The 27,833-nt window shown below is 36.3% G+C and overlaps 1 protein-coding gene across 12 annotated transcripts in view; it reads left to right on the forward strand.

The window, feature by feature from the left end:
* Positions 1 to 27,833, forward strand: part of Dmd (dystrophin) — a 2,367,748-nt gene that overhangs the window by 1,750,157 nt on the left and 589,758 nt on the right. For all 12 annotated transcript variants that reach the window (XM_063279795.1, XM_063279798.1, XM_063279800.1 and 9 more), the window contains one exon: positions 25,689 to 25,878. In XM_063279795.1, coding sequence (XP_063135865.1) covers positions 25,689 to 25,878 — 190 coding nt within the window. The remainder of the gene's footprint in view (positions 1 to 25,688; positions 25,879 to 27,833) is intronic.

The following is a 27,833-nucleotide window of genomic DNA, read 5'->3' on the forward strand; positions in this document are numbered from 1 at the left end:
CTTGGCCAACCATTTTCACTTGGCATCCATTCCTGACAGAGAGAACTGGTCTACTTTGGGGAGAGGCCAAGACTCTTCAATAAAGAGTTGCAAGAACCAGCAGAATTGTACAGTTTCTTTGGCAAGTTACTGATATGGTACTCATTTTTCCCTATGATCCCTTTATTAGTGGAATAGATCAGGGTTTTGCTCTGTAGGGTATACCTACTTGCTAAATTCCTAGCAGGGAGAAAGATGTCTTTATAATTTACTAGTTGGCATTTCAAATGAACATAACATTCTAACAGTCTTAATTAACAAAATTTACATCACTGTTTTCAATATAGAAATGATTTTAAATTAGGAAAATACTTTGAGTTAGTAAGCTTCTTACTGTTTTGACAAGTTTTCTTGAGCAAGCAGCCTAAGAAAACAATCTTGGCACATTTGGCCTCAGATTTGTTTGTTTGTTTGTTTGTTTGTTTGTTTGTTTTGGACCTATGGTGACCACCAAATATGGCATAATAGAGCATGATAGGTCAAAAGTGGCCTCATGGTATCCATAAAACATGTGGAGATATAGGATAAAATTTATGCCTCAAGAAAATATGTTTAACTTCCTCCAGCTGTCACCAACCTCCTAATGTTGTCACCACAAACAGAGAGCCCATTAAGGTTTAAATTCAGCAATGACATAAGGCATTTATAAGATTAGAATCCTCAAATTCAGGTCCCAGTACCCCCATCCCCGAACTCTGCTGCATCTAAAACCAAGTCACCAACAAATATGCCTTTGTTGAAAACTTCAGATCCAAATCGTAGTAGAATTTCAAGCAGAGACTGTATCTTTCCCAAGCTCCAAATGCTATTATCATGCTTTATATTTTTGGTTGTGAGCTTAACCTTTAATGGCTAAGCCATCCCTCTAGCCCTATTATCATGCTTTAAAAATAGAAAGTCTTCTCTTTGCTATTGATCTTCCTTTTCCCTTTGTTCTTTACCTGACCATAAAACTTGATGATGTTGGTTTCTATAGCTCTCTGAGACTGTTTTCAAGTATGGTAATTTATTACTTTTTGCTATTTCAAATAACTCTACAAACTCATGTCTACCTTTACCAGCATACTAGTATGACTTAATTTCAAAGATATCTAAGCATGTAACAGCCACTCTTTCTGGCAAAGCAATTTTGAATCTACCTTCACTGTCTCTATACCAAGTTTTGTCAAAGTTCGCTTTTGTAAATAGGTTGGCTGTATGAGATTTATAATTCTAACTTTGAAAGTAAAATCAAGGCTCAAACTGTGGCAGATTTATATACAGGTTCAGAGAAATCCTTTAAAATGTTATGTCCATTTGGAATGAACTAGTGAAGTTACTGCACAGTGAAATGGTGTACATCGAAAAGACAAATGTTGTCATCACATACATGCAGCTAGCTCTTAATTCATTAATTTCATCAAAATAAAATATTATCTTGCCAAATACTAAAATAGGCATTGCGAAATTGAAATAAATTATTATTAAATTAGTGTTTATTAATTCACTTTCCTATTTCCTTTTCCAAACAAGAGATATGATCACTCATATAATTATTTCCAACATATGTTTAAACTACTCTAATGATGGTTACAATTCAGTAGAAAAACTGTAGAACTTTATACAATGTTCACTGTAAGCATTTTATTCATTCCTAGTAAAACTCTGGTGTGTGCCTATTTGCTAGGACTTGAAAGAATGAAACAGGGAGATGATACTTTCAGGGTCTTGGTAGAGTGCTTAGTAAGTTCAAGGAAAGTCTTAGTGTTATGATAAAACCCTGAGGGGGGAAAATAGCTGAAGACACATACACATTTATTTAGGTTTAAGATATGATCACCTGAGGAAAACTATGAAGTTCACATTATCTAGTGAGAAACACTTCATTTTTTAAAATTAATATGCAGGTGAGTATTTATATAGACTATGTAATTACTTATATAGCATTTCTTCGTCCAAATACTCAAACTGTTTACAGGTTAACTAGCAACTTAAGTCACTTTGGGAATCTTTTATTATAATGGTGTTGCAAATAAAAAACATAAAAATGTACAGGATATATGTTACCAGCATGTCCATTGTTCATATCGACTACATTAATCCATGAAGGAAAATGAACATAAACCTGCTATGGAATAATAAGCTCTGACCACATTTTCTGTTTCTGTAGCAGGGAAGTGGAGAAGCTCAAATCTAGAAAGTTATTTTGGGGAGCCAGTGATTGCCTAAGTAATCACCTGTAACATTTTTGAAATTCAATTCAACATTTTGATTTGTACCAAGAAGTGAATAGATAGATCAAACTGAGAAGCACCATCATTTTGAATGGCATTCATCTTTCACACATGTGCTATCTCATCCTGTGTCAATTAAGTGCTCAGGTAATCTTCAAGGATATTTCCAAGTAAACTGTATTACAGTTACCCAGCCAACCAGTCTCCTATACTGCCCTGCTTTGTCTGTGATATAGGAAATGCTGTCTGAGTATGTGTTAACAGTTCACAGTCATGAATAGGGAATGTGGAGTGCTAGATTGAAAACGAAAGTAAATTGCCTTTATGTGGTAAGTAAATCTTGTTCATAGCTATGCTTTTATGATCATTGACAGACATAAGGTCAAATTGTTTGATAGTCAATTTGTATGAGTTTACACAAGTGTTGTGTGATAATCAGTATTGTCATTATATATGCATTGAGAACAACCAAAACAAATTAGGTGGTCAGTTAATAAGAGTCTTAGCTTAACGACAATCTGTAAATAACATTTTGTCAGTATGAAAAAATTATACTTGTAGAAGAGTGAACAAAAATTATACAATTGTGTAAATTAATTTATATAATTTAAGGTAAATACTAAACATTCAAAAGATTTCTATTCATGTCCCTTATTTACAAACTATGCCAGAATGTCAAAAACAAACAAGAAAACTATGTAAATATGTAAGACCACAGTGGCTCAGGACTAAATTTTTTGTAAAGTTGATTATTATTATTATTTTGTCCTACTTTCTTCAGTAACTATGAACATAATGATAATTATAGTGGTGCATTAGAAAGTCTTAACCAAAATGCAGATGAATACTTCTTTCTAGATAGTGGTTTAAATGACTGACCATTTTCCCAAGTCAAAGAACAATTCGCAAAGATTTAATTAATTGCAATAACATATTAAAATGTCAACTTTGGGGTTGGGGATTTAGCTCAGTGGTAGAGCGCTTGCCTAGCAAGCGCAAGGCCCTGGGTTTGGTCCCCAGCTCCGAAAAAAAGAAAAAAAAATTGTCAACTTTGCTTTCTAAACAATAACAACATGCAGGAATGTTACATATATTATTCAGATCATCGATTAATCTTAAAAGACATCCATTAATTCAATTAAAAGCCCAAACATTACATTTCTTAATAAGACATACCAGAAAGAATTAGGAGAGAATTCAGAGGATATTGCACATGATAGATAAGTACTTAAGTTTGTTGATAGGCTTGGCCATTTCCTGAAAATGACAGTAACTGCATCAAAAACCAGTCTGTAAAAAAAATCCATTGTAATTCACAAAGGAATACAACTATAATGTAAAGAAGATATAAGTATTTATTTTCTTCTCTTAACAACATCCGTGAATTAAACATATTCAAACACAGTGTCTTGGAGAAAATAGCTCACCCAAATACTTTATCTTCTATATATCCATGGAGAAATAAGACATTTTTGTGTGTAGCAAAGAAATTTTCTTTAAACTATACTTGCACACCTGTATTTCTGCTGCTCCTTAATGCTTCTGTTCCCAGCTCTGTCTCTCGATACTCATTTTTGTGTCCACATCATCCCTGTGCTGTTTCTCTGTTGTTGTTGGCATTTGCTTTCCCTGGACTTTTGTCTTTGCCAAGACTTACATACATACACATTGCTGCCTGTATATATTCTCCATCCTTAGTGGCTAGCATATGGCCTGTTCTCAACTTCTCCAAGTTTTGTCATGCATTTTCAAATGATTTGCTCCTCAGTATTTTCCTGTATTTCTAGACTCTCCCAAATTTGCCCTGTTATTCACTGAGAAGATGGCATAGAAGAACACAAGGGCAATGTTAGAGAAACTGTTGATTCCTTTATAAAGGCTATGAATTGTTTGATCTACATAGCACAATTAAGGAAATAAAATGCACAAAATAGTCTTGGTTATTTACCCCCCCCCACATATATATGTGTGTGTGTGTGTGTATGTGTGTGTGTGTGTGTGTGTGTGTGTGTGTGTGTGTGTGTGTGTGTGTATATATATATATATAAAGTAATTTAGAAATGTGTCCCACAAAAAGTTATGGAAGTATACTGGAAATTCATTGTTAGAACTTTGATAGTACTCAGTTTACATATTCAAATTATGTATGTATATACTTATAGTAAATTATTTTAATATGACTTTTGCCAAAAACCACTATTTTTAAAATATTCACTTGCAAAATATTCACAATTTTGCATTTATCTCTCCCTTTTATTTCAAATTCTGCTTATCCTAAACATTATGTATTTTTTAGCAGTAACTGAAAGTGACAAGGAAAAGAAAAGCAAAGCAAAGAAAAGAAAAGACTGTTTATTTCAGCCCTGTCCAAACAGGTTTAACCAGTTTGGGTGAGCTTAAAACAGTTATTGTAAAAGTTAGAAAGTTGATTTGTTCCCTCCATCATGTTCCTTCTTCTTTCACCACCGCAAAATTGTAATGTAAACTTCTCTAGAAGATGAGCTGGGCTGCAATTTTCAGCTAATTGGGAGAAGCAGCCCTGAGTCGAGCACTGTCAGGCTGATTTGAGTCTTAAGATATGATGATGATTATTGTGTCAAATGTAATCAAGACTGTGGGCTCTGAACTGACTAAAAGGCTGGCTGTTTTTAATTCAGGTTCGTATATGAAGTAGACCTCTCATTCGCCGATAGTCACAGCTGGCTGGAAAAGGCAGCAATTTTTAAAACGCTATTTCGTTCTCTGTGGAACTGGGAGGATCAGAGATTGGGTTCACAGAAGGCAAATGTCCTCATTCCCTCCTTTTCAATTCTGTTTCCTTTCTGTTTGATAGCCTTCATCTTAAAGTTTTCCTGTGCTTGTCTGTCAGTGGCCTGAAAATTTCGTAAACCCTATGCCGTTCTTATGTCGCCTTTCAAATAAAAAAACACTTTGGAGCACCAAGTTTGCTACGGCAAACCTCAGTCTCTGGGTCTGCGCGTGTGAGAAGAGGATTTTCGAGACAGTGTGTCATTTTTAATAACGTACCATATATTTTAGTACACAGTTAAGACAGAATCACATTGAAACAGAAGATAACTTTGTAGGTGATCCTACAAGTGTAGTATTAACAAATACACAGTGACAGTTACAGTGACATTGCATTTTAGTAGTGTAACTTTCAAAAATGGTGAACGACTTGTGACAAATTTTTAAAGGAGTTTTTTTTCTCTTTAATTCTGTGTTTGCCTGTGCATCTCTGTATAGATATGAATGTGGAAGTGCAAGTGCCCACACATAGCAGAGGAATTAATCTGGTTGTCCTGTAACTGGAGCCACAGGCAGTTTTGATCTGCATGATGTGAGTGCTGGGAACCAAACTCTTGTTGTCTACAAGACCAGTATGTACTCTTAACTGCTAAAACAGCTATCCTTACAAATTTGATTTTTAAATTCAATGAATTTAACACAAAAAACTAAAATATACTTGATAGCAGTTGCTCGCTTTTCTGAGAGTTGCACATTGTGCTACCACAATGAGAAACAAAACATATATTGGTATATAAATTGAATTATGACCAATGTTCAGGTATTAATTAAAATGAACAGTACATATATAAATTTCTAGTGAAGCATTTCAGTGTACTCTCGCATTTAAACTCAATGATTTTGGCTACTCAGGAAGTTTCCAATGGCTAGTCCTGAAATCCAGGAACTCTGTTACTAATATATTTAAAGTTCTTGCCTTGATTTCCAGAATTCCTCTCACCTGGTGACCTGCAACATTTGTTTAATTTTCCAAGTAGAAACTTATCTAGGAATTAATGAAGTAAAATTTTTCTCTTAAAACATAATGCATTTCTTATTGGTATGGTTGATACTTTTATAAAGAAGGGTGAAGTGAACAAACCTTTAGGAACTCTTGTGTCTAGCAAGTCAGTTAAAATTCTGTCATCAATGTCCTTCTGTCTATTGCCACAGCCTTTATTGAACCATATGATCTGTAGAAAATAGTAATGTAATATCTCTCTAATAGCTATTTAGGCACATCACATTATCTTGGAGTATGCAGTACAGTTGCATATATAAAACATAGGACATATTATTTATCCCAAATACTAAATGACACTTAGGCGGCATCTATAAGAGAAATAAACTAATTTCTAATAAACATTGGCCAGGTAATTTAGAAAACAAAACCAGATAAACGTGTTTACCGAAATAAATGCCAACTTACTATCTATATCATTCAGATAAAACTAGTTTATGCTGAGAATTGTTAGGTCAGTAGATCAGCAAAATGCAGCGTGGTCTCATCTCCTCCTCTTACCATTTGCAAGATCCAGATCCATTGCTGTGAGCATGATGGAGAAGTACTAGCTAGATGCACGGCAATTCAAATGGGTTGGGAACTATCTCATGGTGATAAACAAAGAATCTCAATGAATAGATTAGTGTCAAATGGTAAAAATTGTCTCTCTTGTGCCATACCACAAAGCTTTGTGCACATCATATCCACAACACGCTGGATGATTTCAACAGAGGTGTCCTTCCAGCTTATGGGTAGTCCAAAGAGAGCAGACAGAGATGTGTTGGGTAAAAGAAGGCAAATGCACATCTGGCCAGGGTGGTTTATAACTCGATGTCTTTGAACCAAGATTCTACTTTTAAGAATTCTGAAAATTTGCCAAGATAAGAAGAAGCTAATTTTGACAAAGGTTGTTCCTTTCTGTGTGTGCTCTCTTTCAACATTCGGGTAAGAATAACAGATATCCAGCCATTGACAACTAAATTCGATATATTGCCCAGTAAATCTGTCTGCCATGTCATTTTTATTGCTAGGGGGGAAAGAATAAACACATAGACAAAGGAAAGCCTCTTCTCATGTATAAAAATGTCCATTGTAACTGTAACTCTCCCTTAGAGTTCCTTTTCTCTAGCAAAAACAGTTGAAACAAATTATTTTTTTAACTTTTTTGAGAGAAGTGAATAACCTTTCTTTCAAAAAAATCTATACAATTATACATACTAGTCAATGCATTTTAAGATTTAAAAAAACAAGAGCCAATGGACTCACTTTTAGAAACTGTGTCTTGTTCATTACAGGGTTTTTGATTTTAACTGAATATATTGTATGTCTTATAAATGCCAGGAATGCTGTAAATCCCTTATGGAATATACAGTGAGTTAATGTTGAAGAATGGTAAATACTATAGTAAGTAGGGAATGTTTCAAGGAATCCTTGTAGCTGAGTACAGTTCCTTTGGTCTTGAAATTCTAATTGCAAAAGTTCCTCAATTTATAACATGCTTTGTAAACCTTAATTATTTGAAGGCTATCAATTAATTTCTGTATGTCTTGATCTTTTTAGATGATGTTTTCTCCCTAGTAATTAAAAGTAAGGAATCAACAAACTTTTAATCTTTATTTTGATAAGTTTTAATTAGCTCATGCTATTTGTAATCTTGCATCTTTTCTTCTAAATCTTATTTGAGCCATCATAATATGTTTGAAATTAGAATGACCATTACTTTAAAATCTACTAAGACTTAGTCAGTTTGTGAGATTAATTCATTTCTCTTTTGGCCATATTCAAATGTATTTATTTTAGTTTAAAAATTATGGTAGTATAATATAGGAAGCGTTTGATTTTTATGTTAGATTTTTCTCATGTAACATAATTTTCCAAATATATATTTATTATCAAAAATAAGAAATTTATATTCAGAGCTGGAGAGATGGCTCAGCGGTTAAGAGCACTGACTGCTCTTCCAAAGGTCCTGAGTTCAATTCCCAGCCACCACATGGTGGCTCACAACCATCTGTAATGGGATCCGATGCCTTCTTCTGGTGTGTCTGAAGAAAGCTAGCTACAGTGTATTCATAAACATAAAAATAAACAAATAAATCTTAAGAAATTTATATTCTAGAATTTTCTATTGTTTAGTAAAATGTAATGCCTTTTTAAATATAAAATCCTGAAAGCCTATCTTGAAGTCAAACTACAAAGTTCATTTAAACAGGTCTCTTAGACAGTAGTAGAAAGTAAGTAAAAAGAATAAGTTCTTTTGTCTACACACATATACCATAGTCCTAATTCATATAGTAATCACAAAAATGCAAAGGATCTTTGAGTAGTCATGTATCTATCCATTATATTTATCTTGTAGTAGAGATATGCAAGTCACTTTAAGAGGAAGTATGTTAGAATGCTATGACCTGAGTAGGATGTTTCAAGGTTTTGCTACTTAATTTGGAAGTTCATTAAGACTCCCTGAGGATCCCTCTGTAATCCATAAACTGTTCAGAATAATACAATATGTCCTACTGTTTCATCAAGTCATTTAAAGTACCTAGGTAAATATGTAGTGCAAAATACTATATCCAATATTGTTAAATGTCAATATAAAGGGCTCTTTCTGAACTTCACTGTCAACTACAAGAGTGTTTAGTATCTGGATAATTGAAGTCATAGATTTATACAATATAACTTGTCTCATGAAATCATTGGTATTTTCATATTCTACTGATAGTATCCTCATAAACATTCAATCTTTTGAATGATAACTTTAGCAACGTCCTCGATTCAGCTAAGTGTTTTGTCTTTTTGTCTTAGAAAAGGTACCCTCAGTGTGAAATTGAACCTCTGAGCTCTACCATGCTCTGGTTATTTTCAACTGATATCTAACAATACAAATTTCTGTTTTTCCATAAGTTATTATGAAGAAGGTTATATATTAAGTCAGATGCATGGACTTAGCATATTTTAAAGAACTGATCCTAGTTATGACTTTAACCTGACCTCCTTTCCTGTGTAATGGCCCCTCCCATGTGTCTCCATAGTCTCCCTCTGCAATGCAGACTCTTTTAAATACTATGCAGCCCAGACGATGTTGGAATGTATTATCTTTCTGCCCCTTCTAACTTTAAAATTTATTTCTATACTAGTTTATCTATATCTTTTTAGGAGAGACAACAAGCTGTTTAATGTGAAACCATGTTTTAAAATTTAAAGATATTAACACTGCAAAGCAACTAGAACCTCAAATATATGTATTATTCATATCAATTAAAATAGAAATTATTTCCAACAGAAAACTCTGCACTAAACTAAACTTTGTATCTGGAAGGTAGGGCTATCTGAATATTTTCTAAAAGGCCCTTTTCAATTTTATATATTCCAAGACATTTTTAGGGTTTGTACATGAATCAAATGAATGTTACCCGAAATTATTTTGCACGTTTTAAAAATAACATCTTTTGATATTGTACCAGTACAAAAATAAAAAAATGAAGACTGCAATCTAAAGAATATTAATATTTTTATTAATATAAGAAATATATGCAGGTTATAGCTGCTCATGTACATTTCTTTAGTTAACTGAAATTCTCCATGATTAATGACAAAGAACCACAAGTCAAATCAATGAATAATATGAAGATGTGCTTTACTGTTATCTCCTAATTTGTATTTTCAGGAACATTCCAGTGATTTCATGAAATGTACATAAATATGCTTATTTCCATGATAACATAATATTCAATTTTAAAATTTTAAATGCATTCATGGTACAAAAAGAAAGGAAGAGATACAATATATATCCTCATATTCTTTATATTATTGATAATGTCTAAATTGTCTTTCTATATAAAGATTGTTTTTAAAAATGAAATATTGTTGAAGGGAGAGCCTATCAGTATGCTCACAGCTGTGGTTTATCTTTGGAGAACTGATGTAGTTCTGTCGCAAGTATGTTGTTCCTGGACATGTTACAATGTCATCTGTGTTGTCTGGGGTGATGGAAGATTGGAATGTCTTTTCTGAGAACCAGTCAGCAATACTTTGAGAACATTTGGGTCTTGCTTTCCAATTAACTCTGGAGACTTTGAGTAATTTAGTACCAGACCTCCTAAGAGAGGGAATGAAAACCTCATTAACACATACGTTAGTGAACAGCAAACCAGCAAATATGCTTTAGAAATGAATTTTTTGTTTTCTTTTGAAGCAAAGCCAGCTAATGTTTTCTGCTGTAATGAGGGTAATGCAATATCTTTGTAGGTATCTTTTACAATGTGTTTTAACTATCCTGCTTATTGTAACATAATGAGTTAAATCTATGCCTGTAAAGTGAGGGTCAGGAGTCAGTGGCACAGCCTCCCTGGTTCTTCTTCAACAGTTATATCTCTCTTCATTGTTAGATGTTTTTCATTAATTAATTAATTTATTTATTTATTCATTTTACATCCTACTCACAGGGTCTCTCCCTCCTTTCCTCCTAATCCCACCTCCCATCCCTCCTCCCCCCACCCCCTGACTAATCTGCCCTGGCACATCAAGTTGCATCAGGATTAAGTGCATCCTCTCCCACTGAGGCTGACAAGGCAGCTAGGGGAAAGAGAGCCACAGCAGACAAGTGTCTAAGTCAGAGATGTCCCTCTTTCTAATTGTTAGGGCACCTACATGAAGCCCATGCAGCTCATCTGCTACATATATGTAGGGAACTTAGATCCAGACCATGTGTGTTCCTTGGTTGGTGATTCAGTCTCTGTGGGCTCCCATGGGCCCAGGTTAGTTGACTTTATAGGTCTTCTTATGCTGTCCTTAACTCCTCCAGCTTCCTCTAACTCTTGCACAAGACTTCCTGAGCTCCCCCTAATGTTTGGCTCTGCTGTGTTACCATCAGCTGCTAGATAAGGCCTTGCAGAGGACAATTATGCTTGGCTCTGATCTGCAAGCATAGCAGAATACCATTAATAGTGTCAGAGGTTGACTTTCTCCTATAAGAAGGTTCTCAAGTTGGGCCAATGATTGGATGGCTATTCCCTCTATCTGTGGCCCATCACTACCCCTTAAGATCTTATATGCAGGGCACTTTGGGGTCGAAGGTTTTGTGAGTAGGTTGGCACCTCCCTCCCGTCACTGGAAGTCTTCCCTGGATACAGGAGGTAGCCCCATCAGTCTCCATAATTCCCACTCCTAGAAGTCTCAACTAAGGTCACCCCCATATCTTCCCAGGAGCCTCCATAATCCCTGATCTCTAGCTTGTCCCAGAGTTACCAACCATAGATGTCCCTTCTCTCTCTCTGCTCTCTTATCCCTGTCTCCATCCCCACCTTTCCCTTCCCTATCCCCTCTCCCAGCCATTTCCATCTCTTCACTCACTACGAATACCTATTTCCTTACCCTTTCAGAATGAAATTCAAGCATTCTCCCTTGGACTTTCCCTGTTATTAGCTTCATTGGGTCTGTGGATTTTAGCATGGTTATCCTGTACTTTGTAGCTATTACCTACTTATAAGTGAATACATTCTATGGGTGTCTTTCTGGGTCTGGGTTACCTCACTCACGATGGAATTTTCTAGTTCCATCTATTTGACGGCAAATTTCATGATGTTCTTGTTTTTAAGAGCTGAGTAGTATTCTGTTGTGTAAATGTGCCACATTTTATTTGTCACTTTTTGCTTGCTGGACAACAGGATTGTTGCCAGTTTCTGGTTATTGGGAATAAAACTTGTATGAATATAGTTGATCATGTGTCTTTGTCGAATCATGGAGCACCTTAGGGTATATGCTCAGGAATGGGATATCTGGGTCTTGAGGTAGAACTGTTCCCAATTTTGTGGGAAACCACCACATTGATTTCCAAACTGGTTACACAAGTTTGCACTCCCACCAGCAACGGGGTAGTTTTCCTCTTGCTCCACATCCTTACTAACATGTGCTGTCCTTAAGGTTTTAATCTTAGCCATTTATGACCTGTGTAAGATGAATTATAAAGTTGTTTTGATTTGCATTTCCCTGATCACTAAGGGCTTTGAACATTTCTTTAAGTGATTCTCAGCCATTCAAGATTCCTCTATTGAGAATTCTCTATTTAGCTCTGTGCTCTACTTTTTAAATTGTGTTATTTTGGTTGTTGGTGTTTACCTTCTTGAGATTTTTATAAATTTTGGCTATTGATCCTCTCTCAGATGTAAGATTGGTGAAGATACTTTCCAATCTGCAGACTGCCATTTTGTTCTAGTGACAGTTTCCCTTGCCTTACAGAAGTTTTTCAGTTCCAAGAGATCCTATTTATCAATTGTTGGTCTTAAAGACTGAACCACTGATGCTCTGTTCAGGAAATTGTCTCCTGTACCAGTGTTTTCAGTGGTACTTCACACTTTCTCTTCTATGAGATTTAGTGTATCTGGTTTTATGTTAAGGTTCTTGATCCACTTGGAGTAGAGTTTTGTGCAAAGTGATGAATATGGATCTATTTGCATTCTCTGACATGAAGATATCAGGTTAGACCAGTACCATTTGTTGAAGATGCTTTCCTTTTTTCCATTGTATGGTTTTGGCTTCTTTATCAAACATCAAGAGTCCATGTGTATACTTTTTTCTGGGTCTTTGATTTGATTCCATTTATCATCATTTCTCCTTCTGTACCAATACTATGACATTTTTATTACTGTTGCTCTGTAATACAGCTTGAGATCAGGGATGGTTATACCTCCAGAAGTTCTTGTATTCTACAGGTTATTTTGGGCTATCCTGTTTCATTTACTTTTTCATATGAAGTTGAGAATTTTCATGGTTTAGAAAGAATTGTTCCGGAATATTAACGGAAATTGCCTTGGCAAATTTTACTATGACAGTCCTAGTGATCTGTGAGCATAAGAAATCTTCCCATCTTCTGATATCTACATCAGTTTCTTTCTTATAAGACTTGAAGTTCTTGTCACACTTGCTTTGTTAGAGTTACCCAAGATATCTATTATTTGTGGCTATTGTAAAAGGTGTTGTTTTCCTAATGCCTTCTCAGCCCATTGATCATTTGATAAAGGAGGACTACTGATTGTTTTGAGTCAATTTTGTATCCAGCCACTTTGTTGGAGGTGTTTACCAGCTGTAGGGGTTCTCTGGCAGAAATTTTGGGGTCACTTATGTATAGTATCATATCATCTGTGAATAGAAATACTTTGACTTGTTCCTCTTCAAATTTTATCCTCTTGTTCCCCTTTGGTTGTCTTGCTGTTCTAACTAGAACTCCAAATACTTTACTGAGTAGATATGGAGAGAGGGGAAAGACTTGACCTTTCCCAATTTTGGTGTAATTTCTTTAAGTAATTTCCATGTAATTTGATGTTGGTTATTGGCTTGCTGCATGTTGTCTTTATTCTGTTTGGGTATGGGATTGTATCCCTAATCTCTCCAAACTTTTATCATGAAGGGGCATAGAATTGTATCAAGGGCTTCTCCAGCATGAGATGTTCATGTAGGTTGATGTCTTTAAGTGTGTTTATATGTTCAATTACATTGATCGATTTTTGTATGTGGAACCACACCTGCATCTCTGAGATAAAGCCTGTGTGATCATGATAGAATAACTTTTTGAAGTGTTCTTGTATTCTATTTGCTAGTATTTTATTGAATATTTTTGCATCGGTGTTCATAAGGGAAATTGGTCTGAAATTCTCTTTGTTGAGACTTTGTGTGGTTTTTAGTGTCATGGTGACTGTGGCATTACAGAAGAAGATTGGCAATTCTCCTTTAGTTTCTGTTTTGTGGAAAACTCTGAGGGGTATTGGTATTATACCTTCTTTGAAAGTCTGGTAGAGACCTCCTTCTGTGGAGGAAAGAGCTGGACCCTCAGAAGTGCGGACATTCCTGAGAACCCAGAAGAGACAGAACTTTCTGCCCACATTACTGACCCAAGAAGAAATCGCCTATTGTCATTTGTGCCCCTGGGCACAGGGCTAGAAGCAATCATGGACAGGACCTTTCAGGTTTCTGCCTGCACCAAAAGCTGACAATCAGTTGCCAGGAGCACCTACACATCTGAGAGCAGAGGTAGGACCAACATTTCTGCTCCAAACAACCTGCCTGGTGGCCCTGGACACACAAAGGCAGAAGTCCTCTGGAACAGGACACTTCCAGTTTCTGGCTGTGCCCAGGACTGAACTGGACCTATCCCACAGCTCCCTGTACCCAAATCCCGTAGGAGAGAGAACTGAACTCCCAGAAGTGTGGACAATCCTGAGACCTCAGGATAGAATACCACTTCTGCCAACATCTGCCAACTTCTGCCCCTTTCTGCCCACTTCTGCCCACATTCTCTGCCCAAGAGGAAACTGCATGCTGCCTCTAGATACAGGAATATAGGAGCAGTCGGTGGCAAGAACCAGATGGTTTCTGGCTGCCTACTGAACTGAACTCAATAGGTACCACAGCTCACTGCACCCAAACCCTATGGGGAAGTGATGGACCCTCAGAAGTGCACACACTCCTGAGAACCCAGAAGAGACAAATACTTTCGGCCCACATTCCCGACCCAAGAATAAATCGCCTAGTGCTATCTGTGCCCCCTGGGCACAGAGACCTAGGAGCAGTCAGGGGCAGGACCCTTTGGGTTCCTCCCTGTTCCAAGAGTTGAAAGTCACCAGGAGTGCCTACAGACCTGAGAGCAGAGCTCTCTGGTCCCAGATCTGGCTGAACGAAAACGGGTCTACAGGAGTGCTGACACCCAGGCAGACAGGAGGACAAAGTCACTTTCAGAGTCAGAGAGACAAACCAACACCAGAGACAACCTGATGGTGAGAGGCAAGCTCAGGAATCTAAGTAGCAGAAATAAAGACTACTTGGCATCATCAGAGCTCAGTTTTCCCACCAAAGCAAATACTGGATATGCAAACATACCAGAAAAGCAAGATTGGGATTTAAAAATCACATTTTATGATGATAATGGAGGATTTTAAGAAGGACATAAATAACTCCCTCAAAGAAAGACAGGACAACACAAGTAAACAAGTAGAAGTCCTTAAAGAGGAAACACAAAAATCCCTTAAAATATTACAGGAAAAGACAAACAAACAGGTGAAGGAATTGAACAAAACCATCCAGGATTTAAAAATAGAAATAGAAACAATAAAGAATGCACAAAGGGAGACAACCCTGGAGATAGAAAACCTAGGAAAGAGATCAGGAGTCATAGAGGCAAGCATCACCAACAGAATACAAGAGATAGAAGAGAGAATCTCAGGGGCAGAAAATACCATAGAAAACATAGTCACGACCATGAAGGATAATGTAAAATGCAAAAAGCTCCTATTATAAAACATACAGAAAATCCAGGACACAACGAGAAGATCAAACCTAAGGATAACAGGTATAGAATAGAGTGAAGACTCCCAACTTAAGGGTGCAGCAAATATCCAACAAAATTATAGAAGAAAACTTCCCTAACCTAAAGAAAGAGATGCCCACAAGCATACAAGAAGCCTATAGAACTCCAAATACATTGGATCAGAAAAGAAATTCCTCCCATCTCATAATAGCCAAAACACCCAACATACAAAACAAAGGAAGAATATTAAAAGCAGGAAGGGGAAAAGGATAAGTAACATATAAAGGCAGACCTATCAGAATTACACCAGACTTCTCACCAAAAACTATGAAAGCTAGAAGAACCTGGTCAAATGTTATACAGACCTGAAGAGAACACAAATGCCAGCCCAGGCTACTAGCCAGCAAAACTCTCAATTAACATAGATGGAGAAACCAAAATATTCCATGACAAATCCAAATTTACACAGTAACTTTCCACAAATCCAGCCCTACAAAGGATAATAGATGGAAAACTCCAACACAAGGAGGGAAACTATACCCTAGAAAAAACAAGAAATTAATCTCCTTGCAACGAAACCAAAAGAAGAGAGACACACAAACTTAATTCCACCTCTAACAACAAAAATAACAGGAGGCAGCAATCACTATTCCTTAATATCAATGGACTCAATTCCCTAATAAAAGGACATAGATTAACTGAAAGTCTGGTAGAAATCTGCACTAAAATGACCTGGTCCTGGGCTTTTTTTTGTTTTGTTTTGTTTTGTTGAGAGACTTTTAATTTGTTCTTCTATTTTAGAAGTTGTAGGCCTATTTGGATTGTATAACTGATCTTTATTAAATTTTGTAAGTGATATCCATGAAGAAAATCCCCCATTTCATTTTGATTCTATTTTGTGGAGTACAGGATCCTGAAGTAAGAACTAATGATTCTTTGGGCTTCCTCAGTGTCTGTTCTTGTGTACCCCTTTGCATTTCTGATTTTGTAAAATCTGTTTTTGCCTTTTAGTTAGTTTGGCTAAGGGTTTGTCTAGATTGTTGATTTTATCAAAGAACCACCTCATGTTTTCATTGATTCTTTGTTTGTTCTCTTTGTTTCTATTTTTTTTTTATTTCAGCCCTGAATTCTATCATCTGCTACAATCTAGTCCTCTTGTGTTTTTACATTATTTCTTGTTCAAGAGCTTCTAGGTGTGCTTTTAAATTGGTAGTTTGAGATTTCTCCAATTTCATTTTTTTATTATTGCACACTAAAAGCACAAATCTTTCTTCATTTTTGAGAAACTCATGTAGAAACATAACAAAATATGATTGTATCTGCTCTACACTTTCCTTACTCAAAACTCTTCTTATCCTACTGAGCAAATATCACATCATTCCTTTATTTCTTTTTTTCATTTTTAGTTAATTATTTTATTATTTTATTTATTTACATGGCACATGCTGCCCCCACCTGATCCACACTCCCAAAGTGCTTCCCCTCCATCTCTCCTCCCCTTCATCTCTGAGAGGGTGCTCTTCCAGGTAAGCCCCCTCCCTGGGGCATCAAGTCTCTACAGAATTATGTGCATCCTTTCCTACTGTGGCCAGACAAAACAACCGATATATAAGTAGTGGTGACCTCAGAATAGCCCTTGTATGCTCTTTGGTTGTGGGCTCAGTCCATGGGAGTTCCCAGGGATCCAGGTTATTTGATACTTTAATCTTTCCCCTAATCTCTCTTATAGAAGCCCCAGACGTCATCCCATCACTTGGCTATGGGTATATGCATTTGTCTCAGTCAGCTGCTGACTGAGTTATTTTTGGATAACTTAATATTTTCAGTCAGTGTTAGTCATATATGCATGAGTGTGGAGCTACACAAAATAACAGAGGGAAGCTATTAGTGACCACATCTTAAGAAAAATGACCCTGACTCTTCCAGAAGCTTAACACTGCCAAAAGCTCCTTGCAATTTCTTTATGAAGGCACTTAATGTTATGAAGTTTTTTGTTCACACTGCCTTAATTGTGTCAAATAGTTTTGGTATGCTGTGACTTCTTTCATGTTCATTGAATTCTAGAACATCTTTAATTTCTTACTTTATTTCCTCATCAACCCAGTGGTCACTAAATAGAGAGCTGTTCAGTTTCCATGAGTTTGTAAGCATTAAAGTGTTTCTGTTGAAGTCCAACTTTAATTCATAGTTGTCAGATAAGATACAAGGGGTTATTTTGATTTTCTTGTATTCGTTGAAGCTTGCTTTGAGACTGAGTATATGGTCACTTTCGGAGAAGGTTTCCTGAGACACTGAGAAGGTAGATTCTTTTGAGTTTGGGTGAAATGTTTTGTGAATATCTATAAGGTCCATTTGATACAGAATGTCACCTTGTTTCATTATTTCTCTGTGTAGTTTCTGTTTAGAGGATCTGTCCTTTGGTGATAGTGGTGTTTTAAAACCTCCCACTATTAATCTATGGAATTCAATGTGTGATTTAACCTTTAGTAAGGTTTCTTTTACAAATGTGGGTATCCTTGCATTTGGGCATAGATGTTCAGACATCATCTTGGTGGATTTTTCTTTTGATGAGCATAAAGTGTCCTTCCCAATCTCTTTTTTGATTAACTTTGGTTGAAAGTTTATTTTATTAGCTAGTAGAATAGCTACTTAAGCTAGCTTATTGGGTACTTTGTTTAGAAAACCTTTTTCCAACTCTATTACTCCCAGGAACTGTCTATCTTTGTTGCTGAGGTGTGTTTCTTGTATGCAACAGAAAGATGGATTGTGGCTTTCTGTCCATTCTGTTAACCTGTGTCTTATTATAGCCCATTAATGTTAAAAGTTATTAATGACCAATGACTGTTTATTCCTATTATTTTGATGTTGGTATTGGGTGTGTGTGTGTGTCTGTGTGTGTGTGTGTGTGTGTGTGTGTGTGTGTGTGTGTGTGTGTGTTTCCCTTCTTTTGGTTTTACTGGCATGAGGTTATTTCCTGTGTTTTCTTGGCTATCATTATTTTCCTTGAGTTGGAGTTTTCCTCCTAGAAACTTCTGTACTTCTGGATTTGTCAAGCAATATTGATTTATCTTGGAATAATCTGTTTTTTCCATCTATGGTGTTTAAAAGTTTGCTTTGGTATATTAGTCTGGGATGACATCAGTGGTCTCTTAGGGTCTGAAAGATATCTGGCCAGGTCTATCTGGTTTTAAGAATCTCTATTGAGAAGTCCTGTGTAATTCTGATAGATCTGCCTTTATGTGTTACTTGTCCTTTTTTCCTATATGGATTTTAATATTCTTTCTTTGTTCTGCAGAATTTCTGTTTAGATTATTATGTGTCTGGAGGATTTTTTCCGGTCCAATCTATTTGGTGTTTTTTTTAAGCTTTGTGTTGTTTATAGGCATCTCGTTATTTATGTTGGAGGAGTTTTCGTCTATGATTTCATTGAAAATATCTTCTGAGTCTTGCAGCTGGGAGTCTTTTTCTTCTTCTTTTCCTATTAATCTTAGGTTTGGTCTTTTCATAGTGTTGCAGATTTCTTGGATGTTTTGTGTCAAGAACATTTTCAATTTAACATTTTCTTTGACTGATGTATCAATTTCTCCTATAATATCTTCGGTGACAGAGATTCTCTTCTATCTCTTGTATTCTGTTGGTGAAGCATATGTACTTACTGTTCTCTTCCCTAGGTTTTTCATCTTCAGGATTCCCTCAGTTTCTTTATTGCTTCTCTTTCTGTTTTCAGGTCTTGAGTGGTTTTATTCATTTCCTTCACTGGTTTGGTTTCATTTCCTGCATTTAAAGGGATTTAGGCATTTCAATCTATAATACTTGATAGATTGGATATAAGGGTATCTTCCTATACTCTGGCCATGTTAAGATATCAAGGGCTTGCTGTGATAGGTGATAGAATTGCTGGGCTCCGGTGATGTCAAATTGTCCTGGTTCTTGTTCATTGTATTCTTGTGCTGGCCTTGAGCCATCTGGTTGCCACTGGTGATGGCTAGATGCTTCTCTATGGGTCCAGGGAGGCAGGAAGAGCCTTGAACCTGATAATGGAACTCAGGGAACAGTATACTACTTACCTCTGCCAGCTCTGCCTCAGGTGGACATGAATGTTCCTGGAGTCCTGCAGACCTCTTTGAGAGGGGAGGAGATGAAGCTCAGGGTGGGGTGGGGGACAGCATGCAACTCAGCTGTACTGACTGTCGCAGTTGTACCTGGTAAGCAGACTGAACATCAAAAATTTTTAGAGCATAAGACAGATTATAACTCTTAAGTTTTTTGTTTGTTTGTTTGCTTTTTTTTTGTTTTTGATTTTTTAACAGTAAAATAAACCCAGCTGCAATTTGCACTGCTTATCCAAAGGGTTCCTAATTTTATGAAAACTAGTTCCATTGGGCAAACATTTATTGAGCATTTATCACTGCATTTTGGGATAGAACTAAGCTAAGTAATTTTCCTATTTTTTGATAGGAAAAGGCAAGTATTTTATAATACATTTATCACTTGTTAAGGAAAGTGCGTTAGAATTTCATGGTACATTTGAGCTATAGTATAGAATATATATAGCCCTATAGATTTCCCATAAAATATTTATAGCCCTAAGCACATTGTAAATGTAATTACATTCTTACCTATCTGCCTGCTCTACCAGAATTGAGTATGTTATGTGGTAACATCCAAATAAAGCATAATGAATTCTGTGTCATCACCATCACCATATATAGATCCTGGTACATAATAGCCATGTAATAGATTCATGTGTGAATTTATCAATGAGTTATTAATTCACATGTGAAAAGAAGAATGAGGTTCAGATTAAAATATTACCCATGTATTGGTCAAAGTAACTGGGAGGGAACAAACTGTCAACTAAATTTAGTAAAGCAAAAGTGAGGCAAAAGCAGGCATGGAAGTTCTTACTTTAAATCATAAGTTTTGAGATAAAAGGCAGGAAGATTATATTTCAAGGATATTGAGTGTAATGCCACCTTGGGCTATGAAATCCTGTCTCAATAAGAAAAGAAAGAAGGGAAAGAAAAGTGGACATTAAGAAACAGAAATCTCTAGGAAGAGAAGTTTGGTAGATCTCTGTGAGTTCAAGGCCAACACTGTTTTCACAAAGAATTCCAGGCCAGTTTTTTTAAAATAGAGAGCAAAAGAAAGAAAGAAAGAAAAAAGCAATGTTTGCAAATTCATTAAAAACTGAGCTTTAACACTGAAATATAATGTATTATATTTCACCTTCAGCTTAATATATGCCTGGTTGTTCTCCTAGCACTGTGTAGGTTGTGACAGGAAGATTACCATGAGTTTGAACAAAGCTATTAATTCCAGGACACTCAGAATTGTAGAGTGAAATCTCTCATTCAACCACATCAAGGACAAAGAATGAACTTTAAATTACCATGTGTGTGCATATATACACATAGTTTTTGTGGTGACTATACTTACCCCTACATCCCTTTCTTATCCCTGCCTATAAAACCCTTCTTCTCAACTTTTGTGTGTTCCATTGGCCCACTCTGTTTAATTAGGTTTGCTTGTCTGAACATAGGGAGGAGTCTATTTACTAGAATATGGACAACTTTTCAGTGGCCACACCATTGAAGAAAACAACATTCCCTCATTTAGTTTTCATTAACTGTTAGTAGCTTTGTAGGTGGGGGTGTGGTTGCATGAGTCCCTCCCCTTTATATAATAGTATCTTGGCATCACCTTACCCTTTCCCTTTATTTTGTTAATTTTACATACTTTTAATCTAGAAATAAAATTCATTGATAAAGTTTTTCCATCCATATTTCCAATGCATATTAAATTCTTCACCCTAACTTTAGAAAATAGCAAATAGCAAATATCCCTTCTTTTTTTTTTTAGTTTTTAATGTAATAAGATTATCCCACATCAAAGTTGTGATTATGGATTCATAGAAAAAGTGAAGACTCAGAGATTCATTTAAAGAGAGCAGTGTGTGTGTGTGTGTGTGTGTGTGTGTGTGTGTGTGCGCGCGCGCGCGCGTGTGTGTGAATATATGCAATGACAGATGGGAGCACTTGTTGCTTATCCAGTACACCACAAGGGAGTAAATATGGAGACAAAGTGTGGAGCAGAGACTGAAGGAAAGGCCATCCAGAGACTGCCCCACCTGGGGATCCATCCCATATACAGACAGCAAACCCAGACAGCATTGCTAATGCCAAGAAGTGCTTGCTGACAGGAGCTTATCAGAGCTGTCTCCTGGGAGGCTCTTCCAGAGTCTCACAAATACAATGGAGAATGCTCACAGCCAGCGATTAGACTGAGAAAGGAGACCCCAATAAGAGTTAGAGAAAGGACTGAAGAAGCTGAAGGGGTATGCAATGCTTAGGAAGAACAACAATATCAACCAACCAGATACCCCAGAGCTCCCAGGGACTAAACCATCAATCAAAGAGTACACATGGAGGGACCCATGGCTCTAGCTGCATATGGAGCAGAGGATGGCCTTGTGGGGCATCAGTGGGAGGTGAGGCCCTGGGTCCTGTCAAGGCTCGATGCCCCAGTGTAGGAAAATTCCAGGGCGAGGAAGTGGGAATGGAAGAGTGGATAGGTGAGCACTCTCATAGAAGCAGGGGGGAGGTAGGATAGGAGAGGGGATTTCCACAGGGGAAACCTGGAAAGGGGATAACATTTGAAATGTAAATAAATAAAATATCCAATTAAAAGAAAAGAGTATGACTGCTAACAATTGTCCCTACCTGACTCCAAATAAGGAACCAGAGGAACCAGAGTCACCCTCAGGATCATCCTGAGTTGATGCACTAGAGCCAGACTTCCCATATATCAGATATGCGCCCTTATGTGGGTTGTGCCTACTTCAGGGATGAGGAGAACAACTTTGAAGTGGGGGACTCCTTTAACTGTGTCCAATTCTCAAATAATGCAGACACTGAAAAACTTCAGCCAGCAACACTCCAAGAAACCTGGACAAGAAGTCGACCAATCTCAAGCAGGGATCTGAGCATTACACCCCAGCTTCTACTTACACAGTAGTTCTCAAGCTTTTGTCCCCAGCAGAAGTGATTTTCTAAGTTTAGCATGTGTTCAAAAGGCCTGGAAGGCTTTCTATACCACAGCTGGTTGGACTCCAACCAAGGAGTTCTCTTTTAGTGGGTCTATCCTGAGGTCTAAGAATTTGCATTTCTTATAAGTTCTCAGATGCTGCTGCTGGGACTGCTGGTCCATGAACCATATTTTGAAACCACTGTCCTGTAACATCCCTATATATGTACTAAGAAAGGACATCTTAGGACCAGAAAATAAACCTTTAGAAATCACTATATTCTTAGCTTGAAATGTGATAATTATGCTTTGTTATATATAAAGTACTTAATACAGTAATTACAATTTAAGAGCTTTTTTATAACTTCTTTTGTCTACTCATTATACCTTTAAAATACAGTGAAATTATCTTGAAGGTCTATAGGATTGCATAGCCCAAATAAGTGAACTTTAAACTAATTTGTTTGCAGTCTTTTCTCCTTTGCCAATCTTTTATTTCCTTATGATTCTCATATTTTATATGTTTATTTATCACATAAGCCATCCATAGCCATATGGTTGAGGAAAATAAAAAATAAGGTAACATATTTAGAGCTCATTTGAATGCACAGATATGAAAATTAAGTACCTTTCACTTATTCCTCAGTAGATTTAACAGAATTAAAACATACGGGTTCAATGTACATTCCTTGAACCCAGGAGTGAGATTGTAGTCATTAAAACCTCCACACAAGTAGAAAACAACAGTTGCATCTATGATCCAAGAAGTTTGGAAAATAATTCTTTTGGAGAGATTTTCTGCCATTACTTCCATTGAATTCCTTTTAAAGTATTTTCTGAATAAGAAAATATTCAGCCTGATGTCAATATTTCAAACCACAAGGGTATCCTTGACGAAAATGGTGCCTTACAATGCTGAAAATAAGTTCCTCTGCTTCCCCAAGGGCCCAATTTACAAAGCAGAAAACTGCTGGTAGGTTTGGGTAAAAATCACATCATATGGCTAGAGCCCTTTCCTCTGACTTCCTATAGCCTGCTTTGAAAGTTATTTACTGGTTACTTTCTGTGGCGGCAGAAGGTGAGTCGTGTTTCTCATTGAAGAGCAGAGGAGCTCAGATGGATCTAATGCCCCAGTATGAAGATGACAACTCAAATACAGTGCACTGTCTAATTTTTTAAACTTCATTCTGCCAAGAGAGAATTTCATAATGTCCTTTTATTGAATCTGCAATTGGACTATATTCAAAGATAAGTCAATGTATGACCCAGCATTTATCTTCTAGAAGGAGATAGCTTATTTCTATCATATGTTTTAAGTTGGAGACAGGATAAGTCTTAGTATAAATTGCATAAAACGCTCTCTTCTGCCAGTCAGTACCATTGGTATTCAGAATCTACCTGAGAGTTTCCCTGTATAGCACATACCTAACTCATATTCATATTCTCAGAGCTGCAACAATGGCATGGAATTTTGAAAATCCCATAAACAGATAGCAATTTGGGAGTTTTCTATTTGGATTGACATTTTTACCTACAAACTAGGAAAATCAGCACTTCGAGTTAGCCCTGCAGCTGTCCCAGATTTAACTACTTTGCCTAACCAGAACCCCATGGTACCTTTTACCTGTACAGCATTAACATTTACTTAGGAATTGATAAATAGCTTAGTGCAATTGTCATGTTTTTCTAATAGTGGTAGCCTCATAAACATACTTTCTCCTCTACCAGTTAATGGAGACAGAAGATTTTTATCCAGTATGAATGCTGAGACTACATGGTGAAAGACTGTGCTCAGCAAAAACCTTACCCATGATGAATAAATACCTCTTCTGGGGGCTTTGCTGCCGCCAGCTCCGCAGGAGTTGTTTATTGCCTGCTTTGCACATCCCATGATAAAGTTGCTGCTAAAATAAATTGCAGTTTTGCATAATTATTGACAATCACATCTTAACAAGCAGTGTGTATCATATTTGACTGTTCAATTTTTTGAAATCCATTTTTAGCTTCTGTTTAATCCCAGAAAGTGTTTGTGTAGTCATCGAAGGCAAATAAGGCATTTAAATACAGTACTAATTTCCTTATTGCAGACAAAATTTACCTGAATCTCTTTAGATGGAACTGTTACTGCTTAAGGCAAATTTCCCTCCTGAGCTATTATTATGTAGGCCTTTGCTCAGGGCATTTGTGTGAATATCCACATTATACACATTATATGCTATAAATATACATATATATACACTTTATATAGAAATACATACAATTGGAAAGTAGGATTTTTAAAATTCTCATAAGAGATTATTGTTTCTTCCATTTTAAAAAAATAGGGAAATCAAGCATGAGGTGTAGGCAGAAGGAGCTAACATTTTAATTAAGAATAAGTGGTCATAATATGTGAAGTTGATGTTCATCATACAGTAGCTACTGAGGAAGAGGAAACGTGAAATCAGAAAAATTATTAACAAGCCATATCACACAACAGGCAAAAGATACTGGAAACTGAACCACTTGGTCTGTCTGATTTGTCAGTTTCTACATTTTCCACTTGATACATTTTTTCCTTTTAGAAAATGTCCTCATCTCTAGGTAATGCAGAATGAACCTAAAGAAGAACTTTTAACCAGTTAGTATTTGGCAAAGAGATAGTTTGCACAATTTTTTTTCTGTGAAATGTTATCTTTGCATCTTTCTTCATTTTAGTCTGTTTTCCTCTCCTTACCTTCAATCCATCCTTCCACATTCCCCTCCAGTATTCACATCCCAAGTTCCCATTTGTATTTTCCTGATTTTTTTACTTTACTTACTTCATTCTTGTTTCTTGCCTCGGGGTTATATCAAAGATAGGCACGGCAAGGGAATTTAAGGTTTTGCCTATGAAGATTAACTTCAACACAAACTTAAAGTTGAAAGAAAGCTATTTTGGAATCATTATGAACAAAATTTGTAAGGCCCAAAATGTCTCTCTCCTTCTCCCTCTCATGGGTGTATATCCATTTTTTATACAAAACTTTAATTATTATTCATTTTTGGCAGGACTACCCAGGGATTGAACCAAGGGTTGTGAGTTTAGTAGGCAAACACTCTACCATTGAGCCACATCCCCAGAATATTGTTGTTTAATTTTAATAGGTCCACTTGCATGCCTTCCTCTAAGAAGAGGCCTTTAGATTAAATAGAAATAAATAATAAACAAAGGGCTTAGTATTCTGATTGTTGGTTAAATGGAGAGTTCCAGCAGTACACCATCTTTGCTCATTTTACTGAGTTCATTGCATATACCATCGTGATATTTGTGAATTCCATCTGCCTGTTTGTCCCTTTGCAGAGTGAGTGAGCGAGAGGCTGCTTTGGAAGAAACTCAAAGATTACTGCAGCAGTTCCCTCTGGACCTGGAGAAGTTTCTTGCCTGGATTACAGAAGCTGAAACCACTGCCAATGTCCTACAGGATGCTTCCCGTAAAGAGAAGCTCCTAGAAGACTCCAGAGGAGTCAGAGAGCTGATGAAGCCATGGCAAGTAAGTTGAGTGTTTCTCTTTTGGCCATTTAGTGAATCCCACTGAAGCAGTCTAAGCATTTGTACTTGATACTGACACACTGGGGACAAAAATAAAGTTGTTTTATTCAGTTTGATATAGTTTAGCATTTGGGCAAGAAGGAAAGAGGCAGAGGCAGTAAAAAGACTCATTTGTGATTTCACTAAATACCATGAGCTTCAAAAATGTACACATTTCTTTGACCAGAAAAATACTTGCCAAAATAGCAGAGGTTTTGTCAAGCAGAAACTTAACTCAGAGAAGTAAGTTCAGCATTTGGTTTATTAAATTAAAATGGTTGCCATTTTTCACTGTTTATTTAATGTCTTACAGGGAAAGCATCTGTAGGAACTGTCCGTTTTATTTAGCGTTGCTAACTAAATCAGTTTCCCTTCGTTACTTTCAAATACATTCTGAAATGTTAATCTGACATTTTGTAGTTTTCTCCCTAACATGATCTGTGAAAATAAGAATGAGATTGCTAAATTTGTTATAGTTAGTGGTTGTGCAATTTTCAGACAACTGTTTTTCCTGGAAACAAAAATTATTAATTCTATGTGTATGAACAGCAAAAACAGAAGCCTAGAGTAATATTGTTTAAATGGAATTATGTTCTGTAGTTCATCAGGTTTCAAAGGTTTATTCTCAATAGCTGATGGGATTTTTTTGAATTATTTTGCAATATTGCCTTATATCCATTCTTTTCGGCCTGGTTTCTTTTTGTTTTATTTGTATGTATAAATGAACATCACTGGTATCTAGACTATAATTTGAAGAAATTCCTGGACTCTTTTGATGTGACAATTGGTTAATTTGTTGCTTTGGTGCAGACAGTAGGCTAAAACAATGATTTTATTACATGTTAAACTTATTATTCTTTTTTATCTTTCTGGCCTCACTTGCCTATCCACACAATGCTAGTTTTCTTTGTGCCTGTGGGGGTAATTTGAATTAAATAGTTTCTGAGTTTATCTCTGCAGAGCTCCCCCATGTCATGCGAATCCAGATTTTTTTTTTATTTTGGCTGAATCTGAGGTGAATGAGTAAACAGTGATTGTAGTGCTATAGCTCACTTGGCTTATGCCATTCCGTAAATAAAACTTTATTTCACTTTACAGATAGTTTCAAAGCCATAGTAGATTTTAATTGGCACATGGGTTCACATTTTTTCTGCAACTTTGATTGATAAACAGTAAAGCTTTGATTGCATAGCTTTTTAAACAAATTATGTTGAAAATAAAGACTGATCAAATTACCTCAATGCCTCATTGTCAGATAGTTAATAGACTTCCTCTCAAAATAGTTTGTCAGGTAGATATCAAGGATATTCATGATCTCCTATCTCTCTCTCTCTCTCTCTCTCTCTCTCTCTCTCTCTCTCTCTCTCTCTGTGTGTGTGTGTGTGTGTGTGTAGTTTTCATATATGCTATAATCTTTAGAAATTATAAAATTCTGAATAATTAAATTAAAACCTGGCTATATTTCTTTTTAAGTACGAATAGGGAAGAAAGAAAATTTGTGTTTTGATTTTCATTTTTCTTTCAAAAACAATTGGAAATTGCTCTGAAAAGAACTATTAGATTAGCTTTCTTGTAGTACTTAAAATTTATGTGTGTGTGTATGTATGTATGTATTTGCTTCTCAAATCTGTTCATGCTTTTTATTTCTTACTTGCTCAATCATTTTTCTCACATAAACTCCAATGATGATCTTTTAGAATCCTTAAGCTCTAACATTGGCCACATAAACCATTCAAAATGTTGGAGTCCAGAAATGTTAATTTTAAAATAAGGTAGGATTTCTTAAAGGTCTTAGTGTAAAGTGATGAGTGGGGTTTATTGTTATTAATGGCTATTGTTCATAAACAGGTCCTTTATTTGTTATCCAGTTTGTTATTTGTATGGGGCCATTAGAGCACATGTGTGGGGGTCAGAGGA

This window comes from Rattus norvegicus, chromosome X, assembly GCF_036323735.1.
Source record: "Rattus norvegicus strain BN/NHsdMcwi chromosome X, GRCr8, whole genome shotgun sequence".
Taxonomy (NCBI): domain Eukaryota; kingdom Metazoa; phylum Chordata; class Mammalia; order Rodentia; family Muridae; genus Rattus; species Rattus norvegicus.